Raw genomic sequence first — 27,720 nt, 5'->3', positions numbered from 1 at the left:
GTGTGACATGATTCATTCTAATTTGACATTATGTATGGTATGTATAGCATGTATGTGGGTGCTCTTTAAGATGAACAGGGAGCATGACTAAACTAGAATAAGAACAGGGGTAGTGTTCAGTAGGCACAAAACAGAAGCGAATGGAGTGAAACTAGGAGGTACTACCTGAACTTGTCCAATAAGAAACACTTGTTTTCGTTTGTCATCGCAAAACGTTTTGCTACGGTGTGCCCTAATAAACATGACCCAGACCTAGGAGCAGGCATGGAGGTCTGTAATGGAAATTAAGTCAATGTACACATGGTGTATATTCTCTGTATTAAATTCCTTGTGCAATTGTCAGACAGTTCATTTTGACTAAATCTCCAAAACAAAGTACTTTTCCTCACCACCAATAATGAGATGCACTGTTATCCTTTGGGACTAAAATACCCTTGCAGGAAGCATGTTAAAACAAGCCATCTATCTACACTGCATGCATGCTCAGTGTGAAAGAAGATAAGATACTGGTGGTACTGCAAAAAGTGCAAACAGATGGACTAGCAACTGCAAGGTGTGTTTGATAAGAACATTTATCTATAGTTTTAGAAAACACAGTTTTGCAGTTTGTCTTCTTGCCTTAGAGGAACCATAGTTGCCCCCAGGCAACAAAAACATAGTGTCCCTCTGACCCAGTCACTCCATTCACTCTAAAGCAGGAGTGTTGTGTGATGTTTGTCTGATTTCTCTGTGTTTCCCTCTCACTAGCACAACACGGCGGGGGTGAACTGTGAGCTTTGTGCTGATGGATTCTACAGACCCCATGGATTACCTCCAGAGTCTCACAGCGGATGCATACGTGAGCGAAACTCTTCTTTCTCCTCTTCGAACTGTATTTCTCAGTTTCTCCTTTCTCTATGGCCTTAGTGTCTTCCTTTGTTCCTAAAGTGCCTTCTAATGATGACAATATATATTTTATGATGTGAAAATATCACCTTTAGTTACATATATATAGCGTCTGCTAAATGACTAAAATGTAAATGTATATTACCAAACAGTATGGCTACTGACAGAATTGTAGGCCTACATGTGCAACGTTTTGTCGTACAGTATATCAAATAGTTGGGGTACTAATGTTTAGTAAAGAGCTGCTGTAGCTTGCTTTCTGACCTATGGATAATATGTGAGACCAAAATGAAAAAGAGACTTGACCCCAGAGACTCCCGTGTCGTTTGTGACAGACGAATATACACAGTGGCACCAACCACTAGCTCTAGCCACTTGTAGTGTTGCTAAATTCGGCGCCACACTTGTTTACATTGCTAGCGTGGTACGTCGTTGTTCTTCCTCGCCACATATAGTGCCTTCAGAAAGTATTCATACGCCTTGACTTACTCCACATTTTGTTGTTACAGCCTGAATTCTCACCCATCTACACACAATACCCCATAATGAGAAAGTGAAAAAATGTTTTTAGAAATTTGTACAAATGTATTGAAAATGAAATATAGAAATATCTAATTTACATAAGTATTCACACCCCTGAGTCAATAAATGTTAGAATAACCTTTTGGCAGCGATTACAGCTGTGAGTCTTTCTGGGTAAGTCTCTAAGAGATTTGCACACCTGGATTGTACAATATTTGCACATTATTCTTTAAAAATTCTTCAAGCTCTGTCAAGTTGGTTTTGATAATTGCTGGACAGCTATTTTCAAGTCATGCCATAGTTTTCTAAGCCAATTTAAGTCAAAACTGTAACTAAGCCACTCAGGAACATTCAATGTCTTCTTGGTAAGCAACTCCAGAGTATATTTGCCCTTGTGTTTTAGGTTATTGTCCTGCTGAAATGTGAATTTGTCTCCCAGTGTCTGTTGGTAAGCAGACTGAACCAGGTTTTCCTCTAGGATTTTGCCTGTGCTTAGCTCTATTACGTTTATTTTTATCCCTAGTCCTTGCCGATGACAAGCATACCCATAACATGATGCAGCCACTACCTTGCTTGAAAATGTGAAGAGTGGTACTCAGTGATTGATGTGTTGGATTTGCCCCAAACAAAATGCTTTGTATTCAGGACATAGTTCATTTTTTTGACACAGTTTAACTTTAGTGCCTTATTGCAAACAGGATGCATGTTTTGGAATATTGTTATTGTGTACAGGCTTCCTTCTTTTCACTCTGTCATTTAGGTTAGTGTTGTGGAGTAACTACAATGTTGTTGATCCATCCTCAGTTTTCTCCTATCACAGACATTAAACTCTAACTGTTTTAAAGTCACAATTGGCCTCATGGTGAAATCCTTGAGCGGTTTCCTTCCTCTCCGGCAACTGAGTTAGGAATGACGCCTGTATCTTTGTAGTGACTGGGTGTATTGATACACCATCCAAAGTGTAATTAATAACTTCACCATGCTCAAAGGGATATTCAATATCTGCTTTTTTTTAAACCTATCTACCAATAGTTGCCCTTCTTTGCGAGGCATTGGAGAACCTCCCTGGTCTTTATGGTTGAATCTGTGTTTGAAATTCACTGCTCGACTGAGGGACCTATTGGTCATACATACAGATATGAGGTAGTCATTCAAAATCATGTTAAACACTATTATTGCAACTTATTATGTGACTTGTTAAGCACATTTTTACTCCTGAACTTATTTACACACTGCCACGTAGGGCTGCACGGTATGGGCAAAAAATGCAATTTTTTAAACCAAATATTGCAATTGCAATGGCACTTCGACTGAGCCTGCAATGCTGCCGGCTTCATAGCTAAGTGGAATCCCTTATGCCATAAGGCACCGCATGATTTTTGTTTTTGCGCAATTTCACACAAAATAATGGATAGGCGTGCCTAATTATATGACACTTGGATTTGTTTATGGCTGATGTCGAGACTTGACACATGTAAAAGATGAAATACCTCCCAAATTAAATGTTGAACTGTTACTGAGGTTTATATTTTGTAAAACGACAGGGGGGATGTGTTAATTTGAATTTCATGCTCATTTTATTATTTAAAAGTTGAACATGAATTGCATCATTCAAGTCACGAGTGTCCCGAAGTTAATGAGTTTATTGATCCCCTCGCCACTCTCTGGAAGTCACCCTCTGAGTTTTGTCAGCAACACATGACAACAGAGAACCCTTCAAGCGAGTTGGTAGGGGCTAGGCGGTGATTTGGGATTCACAATAGTGAACAGTCCCCTCGCCACTCTCTGGAAGTCACCCTCTGAGTTTTGGATTTACCAATAGGCAGAAGAGGCAATTGCCTCAGGCCTTACAGTGCCTTCAGAAAGTATTCACACCCCTTGACTTTTTCCACATTTTGTTGTGTTACAGCCTGAATAAATGTTTTATTAAATTGACATGTGGAATTATGTTGTTTGACATTTTTACAAATATATGAAAAATGAAAAGCTGAAATGTCTTGAGTCAATAAGTATTCAACCCCTTTGTCTAAATAAGTTCAGGAGTAAAAATGTGCTTAACAAGTCACATAATAAGTTGCATGGACTCACTCTATGCAATAATAGTGTTTAACATGATTTTTTAATTACTACATCATATCTGTACCCCACATATACAACTATCTGTAAGATCCCTCAGTCAAGCAGAGAATTTCAAACACAGATTCAGCCACAAAGACCAGGGAGGTTTTTCAATGCCTCACAAAGAAGGGCACCTACAGTGAGGGGAAAAAAGTATTTGATCCCCTGCTGATTTTGTACGTTTGCCCACTGACAAAGATATGATCAGTCTATAATTTTAATGGTAGGTTTATTTGAACAGAGAGAGACAGAATAACAACAAAAAAATCCAGAAAAACGCATGTCAAAAATGTTATAAATTGATTTGCATTTTAATGAGGGAAATAAGTATTTGACCCCTCTGCAAAACATGACTTAGTACTTGGTGGCAAAACCCTTGTTGGCAATCACAGAGGTCAGACGTTTCTTGTAGTTGGCCACCAGGTTTGCCCACATCTCAGGAGGGATTTTGTCCCACTCCTCTTTGCAGATCTTCTCCAAGTCATTAAGGTTTCGAGGCTGACATTTGGCAACTCGAACCTTCAGCTCCCTCCACAGATTTTCTATGGGATTAAGGTCTGGAGACTGGCTAGGCCACTCCAGGACCTTAATGTGCTTCTTCTTGAGCCACTCCTTTGTTGCCTTGGCCATGTGTTTTGGGTCATTGTCATGCAGGAATACCCATCCCCGACCCGTTTTCAATGCCTTGGCTGAGGGAAGGAGGTTCTCACCCAAGATTTGACGGTACATCGCCCCGTCCATCGTCCCTTTGATGCGGTGAAGTTGTCCTGTCCCCTTAGCAGAAAAACACCCCCAAAGCATAATGTTTCCACCTCCATGTTTGACGGTGGGGATGGTGTTCTTGGGGTCGTAGGCAGCATTACTCCTCCTCCAAACACGGCGAGTTGAGTCTCATCTGACCACAACACTTTCACCCAGTTCTCCTCTGAATCATTCAGATGTTCATTGGCAAACTTCAGACGGGCATGTGTATGTGCTTTCTTGAGCAGGGGGACCTTGCGGGCGCTGCAGGATTTCAGTCCTTCACGGCGTAGTGTGTTACCAATTGTTTTCTTGGTGACTATGGTCCCAGCTGCCTTGAGATCATTGACAAGATCCTCCCGTGTAGTTCTGGGCTGATTCCTCACCGTTCTCATGATCATTGCAACTCCACAAGGTGAGATCTTGCATGGAGCCCCAGGCCGAGGGAGATTGACAGTAGTTTTGTGTTTCTTCCATTTGCGAATAATCGCACCAACTGTTGTCACCTTCTCACCAAGCTGCTTGGCGATGGTCTTATAGCCCATTCCAGCCTTGTGTAGGTCTACAATCTTGTCCCTGACATCCTTGGAGAGCTCTTTGGTCTTGGCCATGGTGGAGAGTTTGGAATCTGATTGATTGATTTAAGAGTGTGCTCCTAATCTCAGCTCGTTACCTGTATAAAAGACACCTGGGAGCCATACATCTTTCTGATTGAGAGGGGGTCAAATACTGATTTCCCTCATTAAAATGCAAATCAATTTATAACATTTTTGACATGTGTTTTTCTGGATTTTTTTGTTGTTATTCTGTCTCTCACTGTTCAAATAAACATACCATTAAAATTATAGACTGACCATTTCTTTGTCAGTGGGCAAATGTACAAAATCAGCAGGGGATCAAAATTTTTTTTCCCTCACTGTATTGGTAGATGGGAAAAAAAGAAAAGAAAAAAAAACACACATTGAAATTCCTTTTGAGCATGCTGAAATTATTAACTACACTTTGGCTGGTGTATCAATTCACCCAGTCACTACAAAGATACAGGCGTCCTTCCTAACTCAGTTACCGGAACGTATTTAGGCTTACCATAACAAAGGGGTTGAATACTTGTTGACTCAAGACATTTCAGCTTTACATTTTTAATTAATTTGTAAACATTTATAAAAATACAGTATAATTCCACTTTGACGTTATGGGGTATTGTGTGTAGGTCAGTGACATACAATATCAATTTATTCCATTTTAAATTCAGGCTGTAACACAACAAAATGTGGAAAAAGTCAAGAGGTGTGAATACTTTCTGATCGCACTGTAAATAGCTGCCAGTTGTGTTTGTGCTTTGAGTGGCGATGAAATGAAAATTGTTGCCCTCAGCGCTTTGAAAAGACCAAATTAAGTGAGCTTAACAGCGGAAGGTGTTGACTTGGGAAAACACAGACAGTAAAAGCTGGTTAGTTCCATCATAATTTTCTTTGATTGTTGTTGTTGAGCAGTATTTTCTCATGACTGAAGTTTGGTGTGTTTGTGTATGTGTGTGGGCGCATGTCTGTGTGCGTGTGTGTCCGTGTGTGACCACAGCCTGCAGGTGTGATGCCAGGACTACTGCTGGTTGTGAGATGGGGACAGGACGTTGCCACTGCCGGCCAGAATTCATCGGAAACAACTGTGAACGCTGTGCAGACGGTTACTATGGCTACCCGCAGTGTATTAGTATGTAACCTTTTCTAATTTCTAAGATGATGTACATAGTACTTGTATAAATCGATTATTTGGAATAGGAAATCTGTTGTACCCAGAGAAATTAATGGATGGATGAATTAATGAATGACCAGTGAACGAATGTATAAATGAATGACCAGTGAGAGAATGAACAAACAAATGAATGAATAACAAGGAATAAGCGGTACAATAGTATCATGCCCTTGCTTGTACATTTTGACCCAGTCCTGCCTTTTACCTAAGATGAAGCATTACTATAGTAAGAGCCAAGAGTGTATCAAAGAGTTGGGATCTGAAGAAGGCAAATTGACCTCATTCCTACATAAGCTGTTTATTACAACGTGTTAGAATTTATGTTGAATTATTTAATGTTTTCGGTCGTTTTCCTTTGTGTGCTTGCAAAGAGTTTCTGACACTTAGAGAGACTAGCCAAGATTGCTCCTCCAACATGCCCAGATCCCAACAAAAACTTGATGACAGAAGGATGCAGGACATGTTTTCTGTGGACCTGCAATACTGCTAAAACATACCCTCAGAGAAATTGAAATATCAATCCTTTACCACGCTCACCTCATTCTGTCATACCTTCACCTTAGCATGTCAACACAGACACATGCCACACCTTGTCTGTCTTTAGGTTGAGTTGTTGTTTCTTCACATATTCTGATTATATACCTTTAGGAATTGTGGCAGTTCGTGATGATGCACAATGTTATGTGTCAACAGTCTGTATTTAGAGCATTCCTCATGCTTCTTCTGGTGTCAGACCAAGAGCAATGACTGACAAGCCTTTATTTTAGGGCCCCTCGACATTGACTTGCCACAGCAATCATCATGTGTCACGCACAATGTGTTTAGGAGAATAGATAAACATTACAGTATGCCTGCCAAACTCTCTCACAAAATGTCTATTTTCTGAAATGATCCATGATAGGAGTCCTTCATATTGGGACACATTTGAGTAAGAGATGTTATACAGTTGCTATTTGAATGATGACATTTTCATCTCCAAGGGGCCCTCTTCGTCATAGGCGCCAGTCCTTATTCCTCAATGTTTACAGAGATTCTAAATCTGGAATCTGTTTAACTGGTGTTCTCAGGAACAATCCAATCCCATAGAAAAGTGAAACTTGATGTCTTCCTGGCTTCATTCCATAACCACCCAACTCGAATCATGCCAACCACAGTAAAAACGGAAGGGTCTGTATATTATCTTGATTGCCCCGTTGATTTAATTATGGTAGACACAAATCATTAACTCAATCTTTCATGGCAACTTTTATACAGAGGTTTTATACAGAAACTGTAATGAGTGAATAATCGGACCCAGGTGGTTGGTTAGCTTTCCGTTGTCATATAAACAGAATATTTAATGTGGAATAAATAATTAGGGTTGGCATTTTATTAATACAGGACAGAGATTTATTACTGGATGTGATTATTAAAACCAGGTTTTTATCTCTTGGAGGCTGTGAGCGCTCCAAGAGCAGTCTAAACGTCTAGACAGACCATAGAAGTTAGTCAGCACCTCTACCAACTTTTTTGGGGGTGCACCAGGCCAGCTCATGCTTTTTATTAGACTCCCTGGAAGTAACGAAGGTTGTTATTTGTTTGGGGTGAGCTGCTATCCATCGATACAATCTCTGTTTGCCAGGAGGTTTTCTTTTTGGTCTTTGTCTTAAAGCTCATGAAGACAGCTTTAGGGAAAAATCACACTGATTCAAATCATGTTGCAGCATTTAGCATTTTCATGGGGTTTTCAATGCAATTTTTTTCCTACTACCTCTTATACTATATATACAAAAGTATGTGGACACTTCTTCAAATTTGTGGATTTTGGCTATTTCAGCCACACCTGTTGATGACAGGTGTATAACATCGAGCACACAGCCATGCTATCTCCGTAGACAAACATTGGCAGTAAAATGGCCTTACTGAAGAGCTCAGTGACTTTCAACGTGGGACCGTCATAGGATGACACCTTTACAACAAGTCAATTCGTCAAATTTGTGCCCTGCTAGAGCTGCCCATGTCAACTGTAAGTGCTGTTATTGTGAAGTGGAAACATCTAGGAGCAACAACGGCTCAGCCGCGAAGTGGTAGGCCACACAAGCTCACAGAACGGGACTGCCGAGTGCTGAAGTGCGTAAAAATCTTCTGTTCTTGGTTGCAACACTCACTACCGAATTGCCTCTGGAAGCAAGGTCAGCAAAATAACTGTTAGTCAGGAGATTCATGAAATGGGTTTCCATGGCCAAGCAGCCGCACACAAACCTAATATCACAATGCTCAATGCCAAGCGTCAGCTGGAGTGGTGTAAAGCTCGCCGCCATTAGACTCCGCCATTGGACGCTTCACCATCTGGCAGTCCGAATGGCGAATCTGGGTTTGACGGATGCCAGGAGAATGCTACCTGCCCCAATGCATAGTGCAAACTGTAAAGTTTGGTGGAGGAGGAGTAATGGTCTGAGGCTGTTTTTCATGGTTTGGTCCAGGCCCCTTAATTCCAGTGAAGGGAAATCTTAACGCTACAGCATACAATGACATTCTAGACGATTCTGTGCTTCCAACTTTGTGGCAACAGTTTGGAGAAGGCCCTTTCCTGTTTCAGCATGACAATGGCCCCGTGCACAAAGCGAGGTCCATACAGAAATGGTTTGTCGAGATCAGAGTGGAAGAACTTAACTGGCCTGCACAGAGCCCTGACCTCAACCCCATCGAACACATTTGGTGATGAATTGGAACGCCGACTTCAAGCCAGGCCTAATCGCCCAACATCAGTGCCCGACCTCACTAATGCTCTTGTGGCTGAATGGAAGCAAGTCCCCGCAGCAATTTTCCAGCATCTAGTGGAAAGCCTTCCCAGAAGAGTGGAGGCTGTTATAGCTGGAAAGGGCGGACCAACTACATATTATTGCCCATGATTTTTGAATGAGATGTTCGACGAGCAGGTGTCCACATACTTTTGCAACATTACTGGAGTAGAGCACTGCACACACACCACTGTAGATGCTCATGGTGTTGAAATTGATCATACGTTTTTCTTTGTAACCAGGATATCCAATCTACCAGCCCACCACCAAATCTCCCGCAGGCCATATAGTAGGTAAGTGCTGTTATAGTGGGTACATGATGCTATAATTAACCACAGTGTAATGTAATCTAACATACATTTTATAACAATACAAAACAGTCGGACGCAAAGGATTTACTGCTGATACTGGAACAGGCCCAAATCCCCATCATTCGCATGAAGAAGAGATGCCGATACAGGGGACGCAGATCTGGGTGCCTTGTGAGAATTAGTCGGCGAGTGGATAACCTGCCTCTACCATCCGTCCTATTGGCCAAAGTGCAAACATTGGAGAATAAACTGGATGAGCTCCGTTCAAGACTATCCTACCAACGGGACATAAACAACTGTAATATCTTATGTTTCACTGAGTCGTGGCTGAACGACGACATGGATAATATACAGTTGGCTGGTCTTTCCGTGCATCGGCAAGACAGAACAGCTACCTCCGGTAAGGCAAGGGGTGGTGGTCTGTGTCTATTTGTCAATAACAGCTGGTGCTCAAAATCTAATATTAAAGAAGTCTCAAGGTTTTGCTCGCCTGAGGTAGAGTATCTCATGATAAGCTGTAGACCACACTATTTACCAAGAGAGTTTTCATCTATATTTTTTGTAGCTGTCTGTTTACCACCACAAACCGATGCTGACACTAAGACCGCACACAACGAGCTGTATAAGGCCATAAGCATACAAGAAAATGCTCATCCAGAAGCGGCGCTCATAGTGGCCGGGGACTTTAATGCAGCAAAACGTAAATACATTTAACCTAATTTCCAACGGGCATGTAACGTGCAACCAGAGGAAAAAAAACTATAGACCACACACAGAGACGCGTGTAAAGCTCTCCCTCGCCCTCCATTTGGCTAATCTGACCAAAATCTGACCATAATTCTATCCTCCTGATTCCTGCTTACAAGCAAAAACTAAAGCAGGAAGTACCAGTGACTCACTTAATACGGAAGTGGTCAGATGACGCAGATGCTAAGCTACAGGACTGTTTTGCTAGCACAGACTGGAATATGTTCCGGGATTCATCCGATGGCATTGAGGAGTTTACCACATCATTCACCGGCTTCATCAATAAGTGCATTGATGACATCGTCCCCACAGTGACCATACGTACATACCCCAACCAGAAGCCATGGATTACAGGCAACATCTACACTGAGCTAAATGGTAGAGCTGCCGCTTTCAAGGAGCTGGACTCTAACCCGGACGCTTATAAGAAATCCCGCTATGCCCTCTAACGAACCATCAAACAAGCAAAGCATCAATACAGGACTAAGATTGAATCCTATTACACCGGCTCTGGCGCTCGTCAGATGTGGCAGGGCTTGCAAACTATTACGGACTACAAAGGGAAGCTAGCCGTGAGCTGCCAAGTGACACAAGCCTACCAGACAAGCTAAATGACTTCTATGCGCACTTCGAGGCAAGCAACACTGAAGCATGCATGAGAGCACCAGCTGTGCCGGACGACTGTGTGATCATGCTCTCCGTAGCCGATGTGAGTAAGACCTTTAAACAGGTCAACATTCACAGACGGATTTCTGCTGTTCATTGACTACAGCTCAGCGTTCAACACTATAGTGCTCGCAAAGCTCATCACTAAGCTAAGGACCCTGGGACTGAACACCTCAATCTGCAACTGGATCCTGGACTTCCTGACGGGCCGCCCCCAGGTGGTAAGGGTAGGCAACAACACATCTGCCACGCTGATCCTCAGCACAGGGGCCCCCCAGGGGTGCGTGATTAGTCCCCTCCTGTACTCTGTTCACCCACGACTGCGTGGCCAAGCACGACTCCAACACCATCATTAAGTTTGCCAACGACACAACGGTGGTAGGCCTGATCACCGACAACGATGAGACAGCCTATAGAGAGGAGGTCAGAGACCTGGCAGTGTGGTGCCAGGCCATCAACCTCTCCCTTAACATAATCAAGACAACGGAGACGATGGTGGACTACAGGAAAAGGAGGGCCGAGCACGCCCCCATTCTCATCGACGGGGCTGTAGTGGAGCAGGTCGAGAGCTTCAAGTTTCTTGGTGTCCACATCACCAACAAACTATCATGGTCCAAACACACCAAGACATGTCGTGAAGAGGGCACGACAACACCTATTTCCCCCAGGAGACTGAAAAGATTTGGCATGGGTCCTCAGATCCTCAAAAAGTTATACAACTGCACCATCGAGAGCATTCTGACTGGTTGCATCACCGCGTGGTATGGCAACTGCTCGGCATCTGACCGCAAGGCGCTACATATGGTAGTGCGTACGGCCCAGTACATCACTGGGTCCAAGCTTCCTGCCATCCAGGACCTCTATACCAGGCGGTGTTAGAGGAAGGCCCTAAAAATTGCCAAAGACTCCAGCCACCCTAGTCATAGAATGTTCTCTCTCCTTCCACACGGCATGCGGTACCGGAGCACCAAGTCTAGGTCCAAAAGGCTCCTTAACAGCTTCTACCCCCAAGCCATATGTCAAAAGAACCGATGTGGATGTGGTGGAGGAGTCAGGCGCAGGACACAGAGGATTCGTCCAAAAGACTTTACTAGTCCAAAGTGCAACAAAACGATACACGACCTCGAAAACAAACGGAGGCGAGGGAATTACGCAACATGCGTAAAACAATAAACAAAACCAACAGAGCGCAAACACGCAGCTCCATCACGACAGGCAAACAACAACACACAATCTAACTAATACAAAACAGGGAACTTATAGGACACGTAATCAGAACACAAACAGACACAGGTGTACAAGACAGACTAAAGCAATCACACCACGAAACATACAACGGTGGCAGCTAGTACTCCGGGGATGGCGAACGCCGAAGCCTGCCCGAACCAGGAGGAGGAGCAGTCTCGGCCGAAACCGGTGACAGTACCCCCTTGACGCGCGGCTCCCAGCCGTCGCCGACCCCGGCCTCGGGGGACGGCCAGAGGACGCAGGACCCGGGCGCGTGGGATGCCCACGGTGGAACTCAGTCAGGAGGGATGGATCGAGGATGTCCCTCCTAGGCACCCCAGCACCGTTCCTCCGGACCGTACCCCTCCCACTCCACGAGATACTGGAGACCACTCATCCGGCGCGCCGAGTCCAAGATGGTCGGACCCTGTACGCCGGGTCCCCTCGATGTTCAAAGGGGGCGGAGGGGTCTCTCCTATCTCATCTTCTTGGAGTGGGCCAGCTACCACCGGCCTGAGAAGAGACACATGGAACGAGGGGTTAATATTTTTGTATTCAATAGGCAGTTGTAACCTGAACCACACCTCGTTCAATCTTCTCAGGACTTTGAAGGTTCCCACAAACCGCCGACCCAGCTTCCGGCAGGGCAGGCGGAGGGGCAGGTTTGAAGTCGAGAGCCAGACTCGATCTCCCGGTGCGTACACCGGTCCCTCACTGCGGTGGCGATCGGCACTCGCCTTTTGTTGACGGATGGCCCGCTGCAGATGGACATGGGCAGCGTCCCACGTCTCTCCGAGCGCCGAATCCACTGCGTCCACCGCAGGGGGCATCGATCTGGCTCTCGTGCCACGGTGCCAGGACCGGCTGATACCCTAAAACACACTGGAAAGGTGTTAAACCGGTGGAGGAGTGGCGGAGAGGTTTCTGGGCCATCTCGGCCCAGGGGATATACCTGGACCACTCCTCCGGCCCGGTCCCGGCAATAGGACCTCAAAAACCTACCCACATCCTGGTTGACTCGTTCAACCTGCCCATTGCTCTCTGGGTGGTACCCCGAGGTAAGGCTCACCGAGACCCCCAAGCGTTCCATGAACGCCCCCCAGACTCTGGAGGTAAACTGGGGACCTCGGTCAGACACAATATCCCCGGGGACCCCATAGTGCCGGAACACGTGGGTAAATAGGGCCTCGGCGGTCTGTAGTAGGGAGACCCGGCATTGGGAGGAGACGACAGGCCTTGGAAAACCGATCCCACTAACGACCAAAATGGTGGTATTCCCTCGGGAAGGGGGTAGGTCGGTCACAAAATCCACCGAGAGGTGGCACCATGGCTCGTTAGGAACGGGCAGGGGATGTAACTTACCCCTGGGCAAATGTCTAGGCGCCTTACACTGGGCGCACACCGAGCAGGAGGAGACATAAACCCTCACATCCTTAGCTAACGTTGGCCACCAGTATTTCACGCTAAGGCAGTGCACTGTCCGGCCAATACCTGGATGTCCAGAGGAGGGTGATGTATGAGCCCAATAAATAAGACGATCACGAACCTCGAGCGAACGTACTTCCCCCACAGGACACTCGGGGAGTAGGATCGGCACGCAGTGCCCGCTCGATTTCCGTGTCGACCTCCCATACCACCGGAGCCACCAGACAAGACTCCGGCAGTATGGAAGTGGGCTCAATGGACTCTCCTCTGTGTCATACACGGCTGGGACAGGGCGTCTGCCTTACCGTTCTGGGACCCTGGGATGTATATGATCTTAAAAACAAACCGGGTCAGGGAACATGTTCCACCTAGCCTGACGAGGGTTCAATCTCCCTAGCTGCCCGGATGTACTCCAGGTTACGGTGATCGGTCAGAATGAGGAAAGGGTGTTGAGCCCCCTCAAGCCAATGCCTCCACACCTTTGGGGCCTGGACTACAGCCAACAGCTCCCTGTCCCCAACGTCATAATTGCGCTCCGCCCGAGCTGAGTTTCTTAGAGTAGAACGCACAGGGGCGGCGCTTAGGTGGCGTGCCGGACCGTTGTGACAGGACTGCCCCCAATACCCGGTCTCGGACGCGTCTACCTCTACTTGGAATGGTAAAGAGGGATCCGGATACGCCAGCACCCGGGGGCCGAGGTGAACAGGTTCTTCAGTTTGACAAATGCCCTGTCCGCCTCAGCTGACCACTGCAGACAAACCGGACCCCCTTTAACAGGGACGTAATGGGGCGCTGCAACCTGTCCAAAGCCCCGAATAAACCTCCGGTAGTAATTAGCAAAACCCAAGAACTGCTGCACCTCTTTTACAGTGGTTGGGTTTGCCAATTACGCACCGGCCGACCTTACGGTCTACCTCTCCACACCAGACGGACAACCGATAACCCAAAAAAGAGACGGACTCCTGGAAGAACAGGCATTTCTCTGCCTTGACATACAAGTCATGCTCCAACAGTCTTCTCAACACTCGGCGCACCAGGGCTACATGCTCGGCTCGTGTAGAAGAGTACACTAGGATGTCGTCGATGTACACTACCACACCCTGCCCATGCATGTCCCGGAAAATCTCGTCAACAAAGGATTGGAAGACTGAAGGAGCATTCATTAGCCCGTATGGCATGACGAGATACTCGTGAATGACCGAGGTGGTGCTAAATGCCGTTTTCCATTCATCCCCTCCCTAATGCGCACCAGATTGTACACGCTCCTGAGATCCAACTTTGCGAAGAACTGCGCTCCGCGTAATGACTCCGTCATAGTCGCAATCAGTGGAAGAGGGTAACTGTACTTAACCGTGATCTGATTGAGACTACGGTAATCAATACACGGGCGCAAACACCCATCCTTCTTCTTCACAAAGAAGAAACTCGAGGGAAACCGGGGAAATGGAGGACCGTATGTATCCCTGTGCCCAAGGACTCGGCTATGTAAGTCTCCATAGCCGCTGTCTCCTCTTGAGACAGGGGGATACACACGGCTCCGCGGGAAGAGCCGCTCCTGTTTGGAGATTTATCGCACAGTCCCCCTGTCTATGAGGTGGTAGCCGTGTTGCCCCTCGTCTTGCTGAACACGAGTGCTAAGTCCTCATACTCAGGGGGAATGCGCATTGCGGGCACTTGGTTCGGACTCTCAACCGAGGTCGCCCCTAAAGGAAACACCTAGACATCTCCCTACACACTGGGCAGACCACTCCATAAGAGCCCTCTGTTGCCACGAATGGTAGGATCATGGGTGCTTAACCAGGAAGCCCCAACACCACGGGTACGCAGGAGAGTCAATCAGATAAAACTGAATGATCTCCTCATGACCCCCCTGCGGTCATAGTAAGTGGTGCTGTGACTTCACTGATCAGCCCCCGACCCCAACGGCCGGCTGTCTAAGGCGTGGACAGGAAAGGGGGCTTCTACCGGCCAAAGGGGAATTCCAAACCTATAACAAAATGCCCGATCAATGAAATTCCCAGCTGCGCCTGAATCTACTAGCGCCTTATGCTGGGAATGAGGTGCCACCTGTGGAAATCTCACAGGAATACTCATGTGACCAACAGAAAGCTCTGGGTAAGTGGGGAGCCTACTCACCTGAAATGACTCCCCCAGTGCGTGACCTGTTGTCCCCTCTCCCAGGAGACCCTCCCCAGCACCTGGCCGCGGTGTGTCCTCCACGGCCACAGTTGGTGCAGGGGGTGGCCCCCCTCGGGTTCTCTCTCCTCCTCTCTCTAGCGCCCAGCACCCCCGAGCTCCATGGGAATCGGCTCGGAGGTGCTGGAGGGTGGAATAGTCGGCCCCCACTCGGGACGTCCCGCGGTAGCCAGCAGGGTGTCGAGACGATGGAGATGTCCACCAACTGGTCGAATGATAGGTTGGTGTCCCTGCAGGCCAGCTCACGACTGAACGTCCCTCTCGTAGGCTGCACCGGTAATGGTCGATGAGGGCCCTCTCATTCCACCCCGCATCCGCCGCTAGGTCCGGAACTCCAGTGCGAACTCCTGTGCGCTCCTTTCCCCTGTCGGAGGTGGAACAGACGCTCCCCCCGCCGCTTTCCCTTCAGGTGGGTGATCGAAGACAGCCCTGAAGCGGCGGGAGAACTCACGCGTAGGTGATGGTAGCGGCGTCTATTCCTCCATTCGGCGTTACTCCAACGCCTTGCCGGATAGACTCGTATCCCGAGGGCGCTGGGTGTATGGTAGCCAGGTAGAGTAGGAACCCCTGACACCCGGCTGCAGAACCGTCATATGCCCTCGGGAGCGAGAGCCGAATGCCACTGGGTTCCGGTGCTGAGAGAGGAGGACTGGCCGTTGGTGATGGGATGGAGTAAGAAGGCGTAGGCACCTCTCCAGTCACCAACCGGCGCAGAGTGTTGGACACCTCGTCCATGGCGGCCCCAAGTTGCCGGATCATGGTGTCTTGATAGCTGATCCGCTCTTCCAGCGACTTGGTGCCGCCGCTGCTCATGCTGACTCCATAGTTGGGTGTGTTGTTCTGTCAAAAGAACCGATGTGGATGTGGTGGAGGAGTCAGGCGCAGGACACAGAGGATTCGTCCCAAAAGACTTTACTAGTCCAAAGTGCAACAAAACGATACCACGACCTCGAAAACAAACGGAGGCGAGGGAATTACGCAACACGCGTAAAACAATAAACAAAACTAACAGAGCGCAAACACGCAGCTCCGCACGACAGGCAAACAACAACACACAATCTAACTAATACAAAACAGGGAACTTATAGGACACGTAATCAGAACACAAACAGACACAGGTGTACAAGACAGACTAAAGCAATCACACCACGAAACATACAACGGTGGCAGCTAGTACTCCGGGGACGGCGAACGCCGAAGCCTGCCCGAACCAGGAGGAGGAGCAGTCTCGGCCGAAACCGTGACACCATAAGACTGCTGAACAGCTAATCAAATGGCTACCTGGACTATTTGCATTGAACCCCCCTTTTTTTACGCTGCTGCTAGTCACTGTTTATTATCTGTGCATAGTCACTTTACCCCTACCTACATCAATCAATTTCAATCAATTTTATTTTATATAGCCCTTCTTACATCAGCTAATATCTCGAAGTGCTGTACAGAAACCCAGCCTAAAACCCCAAACAGCTAGTAATGCAGGTGTAGAAGCACGGTGGCTAGGAAAAACTCCCTAGAAAGGCAAAACCTAGGAAGAAACCTAGAGAGGAACCAGGCTATGAGGGGTGGCCAGTCCTCTTCTGGCTGTGCCGGGTGGAGATTATAACAGAACCATGCCAAGATGTTCAAAAATGTTCATAAGTGACAAGCATGGTCAAATAATAATCAGGAATAAATCTCAGTTGGCTTTTCATAGCCGATCATTAGAGTTTAAAACAGCAGGTCTGGGACAGGTAGGGGTTCCATAACCGCAGGCAGAACAGTTTAAACTGGAATAGCAGCAAGGCCAGGCGGACTGGGGACAGCAAGGAGTCACCACGGCCGGTAGTCCCGGCGTATGGTCCTAGGGCTCAGGTCTCTCAGTTGGCTTTTCATAGCCGATCATTTAGAGTTGAAAACAGCAGGTCTGGGACAGGTAGGGGTTTCGTAGCCGCAGGCAGAACAGTTGAAACTGGAATAGCAGCAAGGCCAGGCGGACTGGGGACAGCAAGGTGTCATCATGCCCGGTAGTCCTGACGTATGGTCCTAGGGCTCAGGTTCTCAGAGAGAAAGAGAGAACGAGAGAATTAGAGAGAGCATACTTAAATTCACACAGGACACTACATGTACATATTACATAATACATGTACATATTACCTCGACTAACCTGTACCCCCGCATATTGACTCGGTCCGGTACCCCCTGTATATATAGCCTCGTTATTGTTATTTTATTGTTACTTTTTTGTTTTTTTTACTTTAGTTTATTTAGTAAATATTTCTTATTTTTCTTAAAACTGTATTGTTGGTTAAGGGCTTGTAAGTAAGCATTTCACGGTGCATGTGACAAATACAATTTGATTTGATTTGATGACCACATAAAGCGCGGCAGGTAGCCTAGAGGTTAGTGTTGTGTCAGTAACCAAAAGGCCGATTTGCCCTTGAGCAAGGCACTTAACCCTAATTTGCTCCAGGGGCGCCATACTACTATGGCTGACCCTGTAAAACAACATATTTCACTGCACCTATCTGTTGTATGTGACAATTAAACGTCATTATAAAGATAAACTGCCCATGTTTCCTTGTTATACAGTATGTTAGTCTGACCACTCTGATTATGATCTTGTTTATCTTATCAAAAGTGATAGAGCTGATGAGTTTGTCACCTTTATAGCGTAACACCTGTGGCTGGGAATTTCCAGGAATCTCACGATACAATATTATCACAATACTTAGGTCCCGATACGATATGTATTGCGATTCTCACGATTCTATATGTATTGCGATTCAACACATTGATTTTATTGCGATTCGATGTTCCAAACATATTGCTCACCATGTCTGCTGCAGAGGGACTAGAGAGAGCCATGACTAAATTCGTTTTGATCAGTCTTGTAAAAGTGCTGAAAACATGTTGGCTTAAAAATAAGATGGATAACAAGCTAGAGAAGGAGAAATACCAAAGTTTTGGTGCAGGTAACACGTTAACTACCTACCATCTTCATTTTTCTATCGATACTTGCAGTCATAGAATCGATTTAATATAGAAGAAAATTACGCAATACTCTACTGTATTGATTTTTTCCCCAATCACTAGTAACAGCTTTCTCTCTCTCTCTCTCCCTCACACTCTCTCACTATCTTGTTCTCTCCCTCCCTCTCTTTCTCTTTCTCCACAGGGCCCACTGCCTGCCCTGCTGGTTATTTTGGACCACCCAGCTGTCAACGTGAGTGTGATTAGACTACACTTCTCTACACTAACAGTTTTTACAGCGCCTCAGGGCCTCTGACTCCTGTAAGGCAGTAGGGCTACTGACACCTCTATGGGAGTGAGGCTCACGATCTCTCTCTGAGAGTTCCTGGCTATAGAGGACAGAATCTCAAGACTTTTGTTTGTCAGGTTGAGTTATATAGGGATCGGATAGGTCATAAAACAGAGGATAACTAGACCTTTTAGCGGACCATTCAGTCCAAATGGGTTTAAGTGTCAAAGGTTAAGGGCATTTGGCCAGAATCCAGTCAAATGGGTTTTTATAGCTAATATTGTCTGCAGATGACAGAGGTTAGTTGATGTTTGTATGCTGTGTCGATCCAGACAGTGAGAATATAACCATATGTGATTGGGTTTACAGTAATCCACAGTATGCAACGTTTATGTTGATTAGACAAAAATGCTTGTATGTGATTAAACTAAATGTGACTGTCCGTGTAATATAGTAACTGTTTAACTTTGACAACTGCACCATGTACTCATCTGATTATTTCAGTCCTGATCTTGGACTATTTTATATGTTGACTGAGAACACATACTCATTTACAGCAATGACCTGGGGAATAGTTATAGGGGAGACGAATGAGCCGATTGGAAGCTGGGGATGATTAGGTGGCCATGATATTATGAAGGCCAGATGTGGAATTTCGCCAGGACACCAGGGTTAACACCCCTACTCTTACAATAACTGCCATGGGATCTTGAGTGACCACAGAGTGTCAAGACACCCGTTTAATGTCCCATCCGAAACATGGCACCCTATACAGGGCAATGTCCCCAATCACTGCCCTGGGGCATTGTTATATACATTTATATATACACTACCAGTCAAAGGTTTGGACACAGCTACTCATTCAAGGGTTGTAGAATAATAGTGACGACATCAACACTATGAAATAACACACATGGAATCATGTAGTAACCAAAAAAGTGTTAAACAAATCAAAATATTTTATATTTGAGATTGTTCAAATAGCCACCCTTTGCCTTGATGACAGCTTTGCAGACTCTTGGCATTCTCTCAACCAGCTTCATGAGGTAGTCACCTGGAATGCATTTCAATTAACAGGTGTGCCTTCTTAAAAGTTAATTTGTGGAATTGATTTCCTTCTTAATGCGTTTGAGCCAATCAGTTGTGTTGTGACAAGGTAGGGGGGTATACAGAAGATATCCCTATTTGGTAAAATACCATATTATGGCAAGAACAGCTTAAATAAGCAAAGAGAAACAACAGTCCATCATTACTTTAAGACATGAAGGTCAGTCAATACGGCAAATGTCAAGATCTTTGAAAGTTTCTTCAAGTGCAGTCGCAAAAACCATCAACCGCAATGATGAAACTGGCTCTCATGAGGACCGCCACAGGAAAGGAAGACCCAGAGTTACCTCTGCTGCAGAGGATAAGTTCATTAGAGTTACCAGCCTCAGAAATTGCAGCCCAAATAAATGCTTCACAGAGTTCAAGTAACAGACACATCTCAACATCAACTGTTCAGATGAGACTGTGTGAATCAGGCCTTCATGGTCGAATTGCTGCAAATAAACCACTACTAAAGGACACCAATAAGAAGAAGAGACTTGCTTGGGCCAAGAAACATGAGCAATGGACATTAGACTGGTGGAAATGTGTCCTTTGGTCTGGAGTCCAAATTGGAGAGTTTTGGTTCAAACCGCCGTGTCTTTGTGAGATGCTGTGTGGGTGAATGAATGATCTCCGCATGTGTAGTTCCCACGTTAAAGCATGGAGGAGGATGTGTTATGGTGTGGGGGTGCTTTGCTGTCTGTGATTTATTTAGAATTCAAGGCACAATTAACCAGCATGGCTACCACAGCATTCTGCAGCGATATGCCATCCCATCTGGTTTGGGCTTAGTGGGACTATCATTTGTTTTTCTACAGGACAATGACCCAACACACCTCCAGGCTGTGTAAGGGCTATTTTACCACGAAGGAGAGTGATGGAGTGCTGCATCAGATGACCTGGTCTCCACAATCCCCCGACCTCAACCCAATTGAGATGGTTTGGGATGAGTTGGACGGCAGAGTGAAGGAAAAGCAGCCAACAAGTGCTCAGCATATGTGGGAACTCCTTCAAGGCTGTTAGAAAATAATTCCAGGTGAAGCTGGTTGAGAGAATGCCAAGAGTGTACAAAGCTGTCATCAAGGCAAATGGTGGCAATTTGAAGAATTTGTTGAACACTTTTTTGGTTACTACATTATTCCATATGCATTATTTCATAGTTTTGATGTCTTCACTATTATTCTACAATGTAAAAAATTGTAAAAATAAAGAAAAACCCTTGAATGAGTAGGTGTGTCCAAACTTTTGACTGGTACTGTGTATATATACAGTGAGGGAAAAAAGTATTTGATCCCCTGCTGATTTTGTAAGTTTGCCCACTGACAAAGACATGATCAGTCTATAATTTTAATGGTAGGTTTATTTGAACAGTGAGAGACAGAATAACAACAAAAACATCCCCAAAACGCATGTAAAAAATGTTATAAATTGATTTGCATTTTAATGAGGGAAATAAGTATTTGACCCCTCTGCAAAACATGACTTAGTACTTGGTGGCAAAACCCTTTTTGGCAATCACAGAGGTCAGACGTTTCTTGTAGTTGGCCACCAGGTTTGCACACATCTCAGGAGCGATTTTGTTCCACTTCTCTTTGCAGATCTGCTCCAAGTCATTAAGGTTTCGAGGCTGACGTTTGGCAACTCGAACCTTCAACTCCCTCCACAGATTGTCTATGGGATTAAGGTCTGGAGACTGGCTAGGCCACTCCAGGACCTTAATGTGCTTCTTCTTGAGCCACTCCTTTGTTGCCTTGACTGTGTGTTTTGGGTCATTGTCATGCTGTAATACCCATCCACGACCCATTTTCAATGCCCTGGCTGAGGGAAGGAGGTTCTCACCCAAGATTTGATGGTACATGGCCCCGTCCATCGTCCCTTTGATGCGGTGAAGTTGTCCTGTCCCCTTAGCAGAAAAACACCCCCAAAGCAAAATGTTTCCACCTCCATGTTTGACGGTGGGGATGGTTTTCTTGGGGTCATAGGCAGCATTCCTCCTCCTCCAAACACGGCGAGTTGAGTTGATGCCAAAGAGCGCGATTTTGGTCTCATCTGACCACAACACTTTCACCCAGTTCTCCTCTGAATCATTCAGATGTTCATTGGCAAACTTCAGACGGCCCTGTATATGTGCTTTCTTGAGCAGGGGGACCTTGCGGGCGCTGCAGGATTTCAGTCCTTCACGGCGTAGTGTGTTACCAATTGTTTTCTTGGTGACTATGGTCCCAGCTGCCTTGAGATCATTGACAAGATCCTCCCGTGTAGTTCTGGGCTGATTCCTAACCGTTCTCATGATCATTGCAACTCCACGAGGTGAGATCTTGCATGGAGCCCCAGGCCGAGGGAGATTGATAGTTATTTTATGTTTCTTCCATTTGCGCATAATCGCACCAACTGTTGTCACCTTCTCACCAAGCTGCTTGGCGATGGTCTTGTAGCCCATTCCAGCCTTGCGTAGGTCTACAATCTTGTCCCTGACATCCTTGGAGAGCTCTTTGGTCTTGGCCATGGTGGAGAGATTGGAATGTGATTGATTGATTGCTTCTGTGGACAGGTGTCTTTTATACAGGTAACAAGCTGAGATTAGGAGCACTCCCTTTAAGAGTGTGCTCCTAATCTCAGCTCATTACCTGTATAAAAGACACCTGGGAGCCAGAAATCTTTCTTTTTCAGTGGGCAAATGTACAAAATCAGCAGGGGATCAAATACTTTTTTCCCTCACTGTATATATATATCAAAACTATGAAATAAGACATATGGAATTATGTAGTAACCAAAGCAGCGGTAATTCACCAGCATTATGACCAGAAATATGACTTTCCTGAATTGGATCCTTTGTTCGTACCCCCCAAGGCGATTCCACTTATCCCAGAGGCTTTTCCAAGACCCTGCCGGCAGAGAAGAGGTATCTGGAGTGGACATTTAGTCCGACTCAGGAGGCGTGCAAACCATCCACTGCTTCTGGGTATATTACTCGCTAATGTTCAGTCCCTGGACAATAAAGTAGACAAGCTCAGGGTGAGGATCTCCTTCTAGAGAGACATCAGGGACTGTAACATACTCAGTTTCACAGAATCATGGCTCTCTCTGGATATACTGTCCCCGTCCATATAGCCAGCTGGGTTCTCAGTACATAGAGCAGACAGGAATAAAGAACTCTCCGGGAAAAAGAAAGATGGAGGTGTACGTTTTATGATTAACTACTCATGGTGTGATTGTGGTAACGTACAGGAACTCAAGTCCTTTTGTTCACCCAACCTAGAATACCTCACAATCAAATGCTGACCGCATTACCTATTATTCTCTTCGGTCATTATCACAGCCGTGTATATCCCCCCTCATGCCGATACCAATAATGCTCTCAAGGAACTACACTGGACTTTGTGCAAACTGCATATCCTGAGGCCACATTTATTGTAGCTGGGGACTTTAATAAAGCAAATCTGAGGGAAGCGCTACTGAAGTTTTACCAACACATTGCCTGCACTACTCGCGCATCAAAAGCTCTCGACTATTGGTACTCTCCCTTCCTGTCACAACTTGTTCTGGCAGGGTTCGGCGTTCGGCATTACCGGCATTCTAGCCACTGCCACTCCTCATCTCATCATTCCAATTGTTTTGTCTTGTTTATTACACACACCTGGTTCATATCCCCTCATCAGTACCTGTATAAGTGTTCCCTCTGCCACCTTGTCTTTGTGTGTGATTGTTATATTAGCTCTGTGAAGCTCTTTGTATTTTGTATCGCCAGGATATTAAACCGTGTGCCTGGTTGTTTTCCAGTGCGCCATATTTTCGCACTGGAGTTGCTGCGTACTGCAGTGTTACGGAATAAACGTTTATTCTGTGATTTACCCTCCTGCGCCTGACTCCTTCTAAATCACTTACCACAGAACATGGAGTCAGCAGGAGAAGAGAACATGCCTGGAGTCGTGGCGCGGGTCCGGGAGCGTTCTACTATGCTAGCCAGCTTCGGAGAAGCGATGGATCGGGTTCTCCAGGTCGTCAAACGCCTGGAGAGGAGAGGACCCGACCCTTTGGGACCAGCTGAGCGACCGGATCCAGCCACCCGCACCCAGAGGGATTCATCTATCCCGACCGAAGGATTATGACGGGACAGCTGCCCGCTGCCAGGGATTCCTCCTGCAGCTGGACCTCTACTTCTCAACCATCAGCCTGGCTCCATCGGAGCGGGAGAAGGTGTCCGCCCTCGTCTCCTGCCTCTCGGGGAAAGCCCTGGAGTGGGCCAACGTGGTATGGAGTGAAGGAGGAGCTGCATTGGACAACTACGGGGAGTTCGCTCACCTCTACCGGGCAGTCTTCGATCACCCGCCCGAAGGAAGAGAGGCGGGCGAGCGGCCGGTCCAACTGAGGCAGGGGACGAGGAACGCGCAGGACTTTGCCCTGGAGTTTCGTACTCTAGCAGTTGGGTCCGGGTGGAACGAGCAGGCACTCATCGACAGATTCCGGTGCAGACTGCGAGAGGACGTCCGAAGGGAGCTAGCCTGCCAGGATGCCATGTTGACTTTTGACCAGCTGGTGGACATGGCCATCCGGTTAGACAACCTGCTAGCTGCAAGAGGACGTCCTGGAAGGGACCTGCCTGTATCACCCCCTTTCAACGGAGAACGGAGAACGACAGCTCCAGTGTCACGCTTGTGGCAGGAGAGGACATTATACTGCACGCTATCGTAAGGGTTCTTCCGGGTCTGGAGGCGGCAGGCAGAGCACTCTCGAGTCACCCCAGGTAGCGCAAACCCACACTCATTCAGAGCCCTCTGCTGCGCATTGCACCATACAAGTCACCTTCCCTGACTACCAGAGCATATGAGCGGAGTGGAGCGGTGAGAATCTCAGCTCCTCGCTCACGGAGTTGTTCACCCCTCCGCTCCCCCCGCTCAAAGCCACATCAGGCCAGTCCGCTCATTATCGCTCAGCGCTCAACGCAGTTTGCATCGCGCTCCACTCAAATCGCCCCCGCTCACTCCAAAAAAGGAACGAAATCTGCATGTATTTCACTTTTAGCTTAAACCACAGCCTTACTTTATCTCCCCGAATTTGTTGCATACAGACTCATCTCGGATTATCCATTCTGTCTTGAAACGGAGATCTAACACTGACGCTAAAATGAGATGTTAATCAGTATAGTATATTCCATAGCGAATTGACACGTTGTTTGCCAATGTTTCTGCAAAAGCAGCGATGCCCATTGGAAGTGCAGCGTGAGTGTAATCGGTGAGCAGGGATTTGATTTCTGTGACAGCAGGGAGGATCATCCCCAGGTTCCCCAGCTCCTTCTGCATTTTGTCTGTGAGGTCTGCTAGTGGTGTCAGCACACGGACAAGGTGCGTCAGCTGCGGTACTTGATTCAGGGTGATGTTAGCAACATTAGACTTGAGTTTGTTTTGCCATAACGGGTCTTTTTGGAACAACCGGATGAACGACTGAATCATCCGCAGCTGGCTGCTCCATCGAATGGCGCAGGCATTTGTGGGGCGGACACCTAATTGGTCGGTTTCCTCTGTGCTCTTGCGTACACTTTTCACCAGGTGCCCGACTTTCACTAACAGCCTATTAATGTTGTCGTGCTCGTTAACAGCGTTTTTGATCGCCAGCTGAAGCATGTGAATGGGGCATCTCAGATGTAAATTTGACAAAGTAAAGTACTGATTTATCATAGTTTCTTGGGGGGGTGTAGCCCGGTTGAGCTGCGCTGGCGAAGTGTTGCATCCCTTCGCGTTCTCCTTTACTCAGCGGTTCATAGTCCATGAAAATCATTTTTAAAAATGCTACATCCAGCTCTCTTTTTCTCTCCCTTGTTATGGCTGGGCCTTTGCCTGCAGTGAATAAACTTTTGAATTCCTCAACGCTTTTCTCTTGTTGCTGCTGCTGCTCCTCGCTCTATAAAATACAAATTATTGGACGACACAAATTAAATTAAACAGATGGATTCTGGGTCAGGCTTGAGCATGCTTCAGACTCTTGGTGTGAGCGAGCGAAATTGGAGCGGGACATAGGGCGACGCTCTGTCCTTTTAAAAATGCCGCTCTGCGCTCTGTTCAAAATCCGTCCGCTCACGCTCCACGCTCGCTCCCGCACCACTCCGCTCATATGCTCTGCTGACTACACAGTAGTTTCCCAGTGTAAGGCGCTGGTCGATTCAGGCGCAGCTGGTAACTTTATGGACAGGTCGTTAGCTCATAGTCTAGGTATTCCGTTGGTTCCCCTATCCATTCCACTGCCCATCAAAGCACTTGACAGTCGATCATTAGGGTCAGGGTTCGTTAGGGAAGTTACAGCACCAGTCACAATGGTTACGTAAGAGACCCATAGAGAGCAAGTCACCTTTTTTATTATTGAGTCTCCTGATTTCCCTGTTGTGTTGGGTCTTCCCTGGTTAGCACTACACAATCCCACCTTTTCATGGCCGCAGAGGGTTCTCACGGGGTGATCGTGAGAGTGTCAGGGTAGGTGTCTAGCTGTTTCCGTTGGTGCAACCACAGTGGAAAGTCCAGACACTACCTCCACCATGTGCATTCCCCCCGAATACCTCAACTTGGCGCACGCGTTTTCCAAAACGCAGGTGACCAAATTACCACCTCATCGGGCAGGGGATTGCGCGATAAACCTCCGGGTAGACGCTGTGCCTCCCAGGAGTCATGTTATCCCCTGTTGCAGGCTGAAACGGAGGCGATGGAGACATACGTCTCCGAGTCCCTGCGCCAGGGGTTCATACGTCCCTCCACTTCGCCCGCCTCCTCAAGTTTATTTTTTGTGAAGAAGAAAGACGGATGTCTGCGCTCTTGCATTGATTACCGAGCAATTAACAAGGGGACAATTCATTATAGTTATCCTCTACCTCTCATTCCATCTGTAATCGAGTCAATGCATGGGGCGCGCTTCTTCACAAAATTATATATCCTGAGTGCGTACAACCTGGTGCGTGTCCGATAGGGGGACGAGTGGAAGACAGCATTCAGCACAACCACGGGGCATTACGAATACCTGGTGATGCCGTACGGTTTGATGAATGCTTCATCCGTCTTCCAGCCCTTTGTGAACGAGGTGTTTCGGGACATGCTTGGTCGCGATGTAGTGGTCTACATTGATGATATTCTGGTATATTCCGCTACGCGCGCCGAGCATGTGTCCCTGGTTCCCAAAGTGCTGGGCCGACTGTTGGAACATGACCTTTATGCCAAGGCAGAAAAGTGTCTGTTTTTCCAACAGTCCGTCTCCTTCCTCGGATACCTCATTACCACCTCAGGTGTGGAGATGGAGGGAGATCGCATTTCAGCCGTGCGTAATTGGCCGATTCCAACCACGGTAAAGGAGGTGCAGCGCTTTATTGGCTTTGCCAACTACTATCGGAGGTTATCCGGGGCTTTGGCAAGGTCGCAGCTCCCATCACATCTCTGTTGAAGGGTGGGCAGTCCCGGCTACGCTGGTCTGCTGAGGCTGACAGGGTTTCAGTAACCTGAGGGATCTGTTCACTTCAGCTCTGGTACTGGTCCACCCCGATCCATCATTACTGTTCGTAGTGGAGGTGGATGCGTCCGAGGTAGGGATAGGCCCTGTCCTATCTCAACGCTCGGGCACGCCACCCAAGCTCCGCCCTGTGCCTTCTTCAATCAATTTTCAATTGTATTTTATATAGCCCTTCTTACATCAGCTAATATCTCGAAGTGCTGTACAGAAACCCAGCCTAAAACCCCAAACAGCTAGTAATGCAGGTGTAAAAGCACGGTGGCTAGGAAAAACTCCCTAGAAAGGCGAAAACCTAGGAAGAAACCTAGAGAGGAACCAGGCTATGAGGGGTGGCCAGTCCTCTTCTGGCTGTGCCGGGTGAAGATTATAACAGAACCATGCCAAGATGTTCAAAAATGTTCATAAGTGACAAGCATGGTCAAATAATAATCAGGAATAAATCTCAGTTGGCTTTTCATAGCCGATCATTAAGAGTTGAAAACAGCAGGTCTGGGACAGGTAGGGGGTTCCATAACCGCAGGCAGAACAGTTGAAACTG

At 46.7% G+C, this 27,720-nt stretch overlaps 1 protein-coding gene across 1 annotated transcript in view; it reads left to right on the top strand.

The window, feature by feature from the left end:
• Positions 1-27,720, top strand: part of LOC121580986 (laminin subunit alpha-3-like) — a 121,780-nt gene that overhangs the window by 39,334 nt on the left and 54,726 nt on the right. The window contains exons 9-12 of the mRNA XM_041896248.2: positions 748-838; positions 5,845-5,976; positions 9,041-9,091; positions 18,525-18,572. Of these exons, the coding sequence (XP_041752182.2) occupies positions 748-838; positions 5,845-5,976; positions 9,041-9,091; positions 18,525-18,572 (322 nt within the window). The remainder of the gene's footprint in view (positions 1-747; positions 839-5,844; positions 5,977-9,040; positions 9,092-18,524; positions 18,573-27,720) is intronic.

The sequence above is a fragment of the Coregonus clupeaformis genome, chromosome 14 (assembly GCF_020615455.1).
Source record: "Coregonus clupeaformis isolate EN_2021a chromosome 14, ASM2061545v1, whole genome shotgun sequence".
In the NCBI taxonomy this organism is placed as follows: Eukaryota; Metazoa; Chordata; class Actinopteri; order Salmoniformes; family Salmonidae; genus Coregonus; species Coregonus clupeaformis.
Note: the sequence above shows the minus strand (reverse complement) of the source record. Positions and strands in the feature narration are given on the sequence as shown.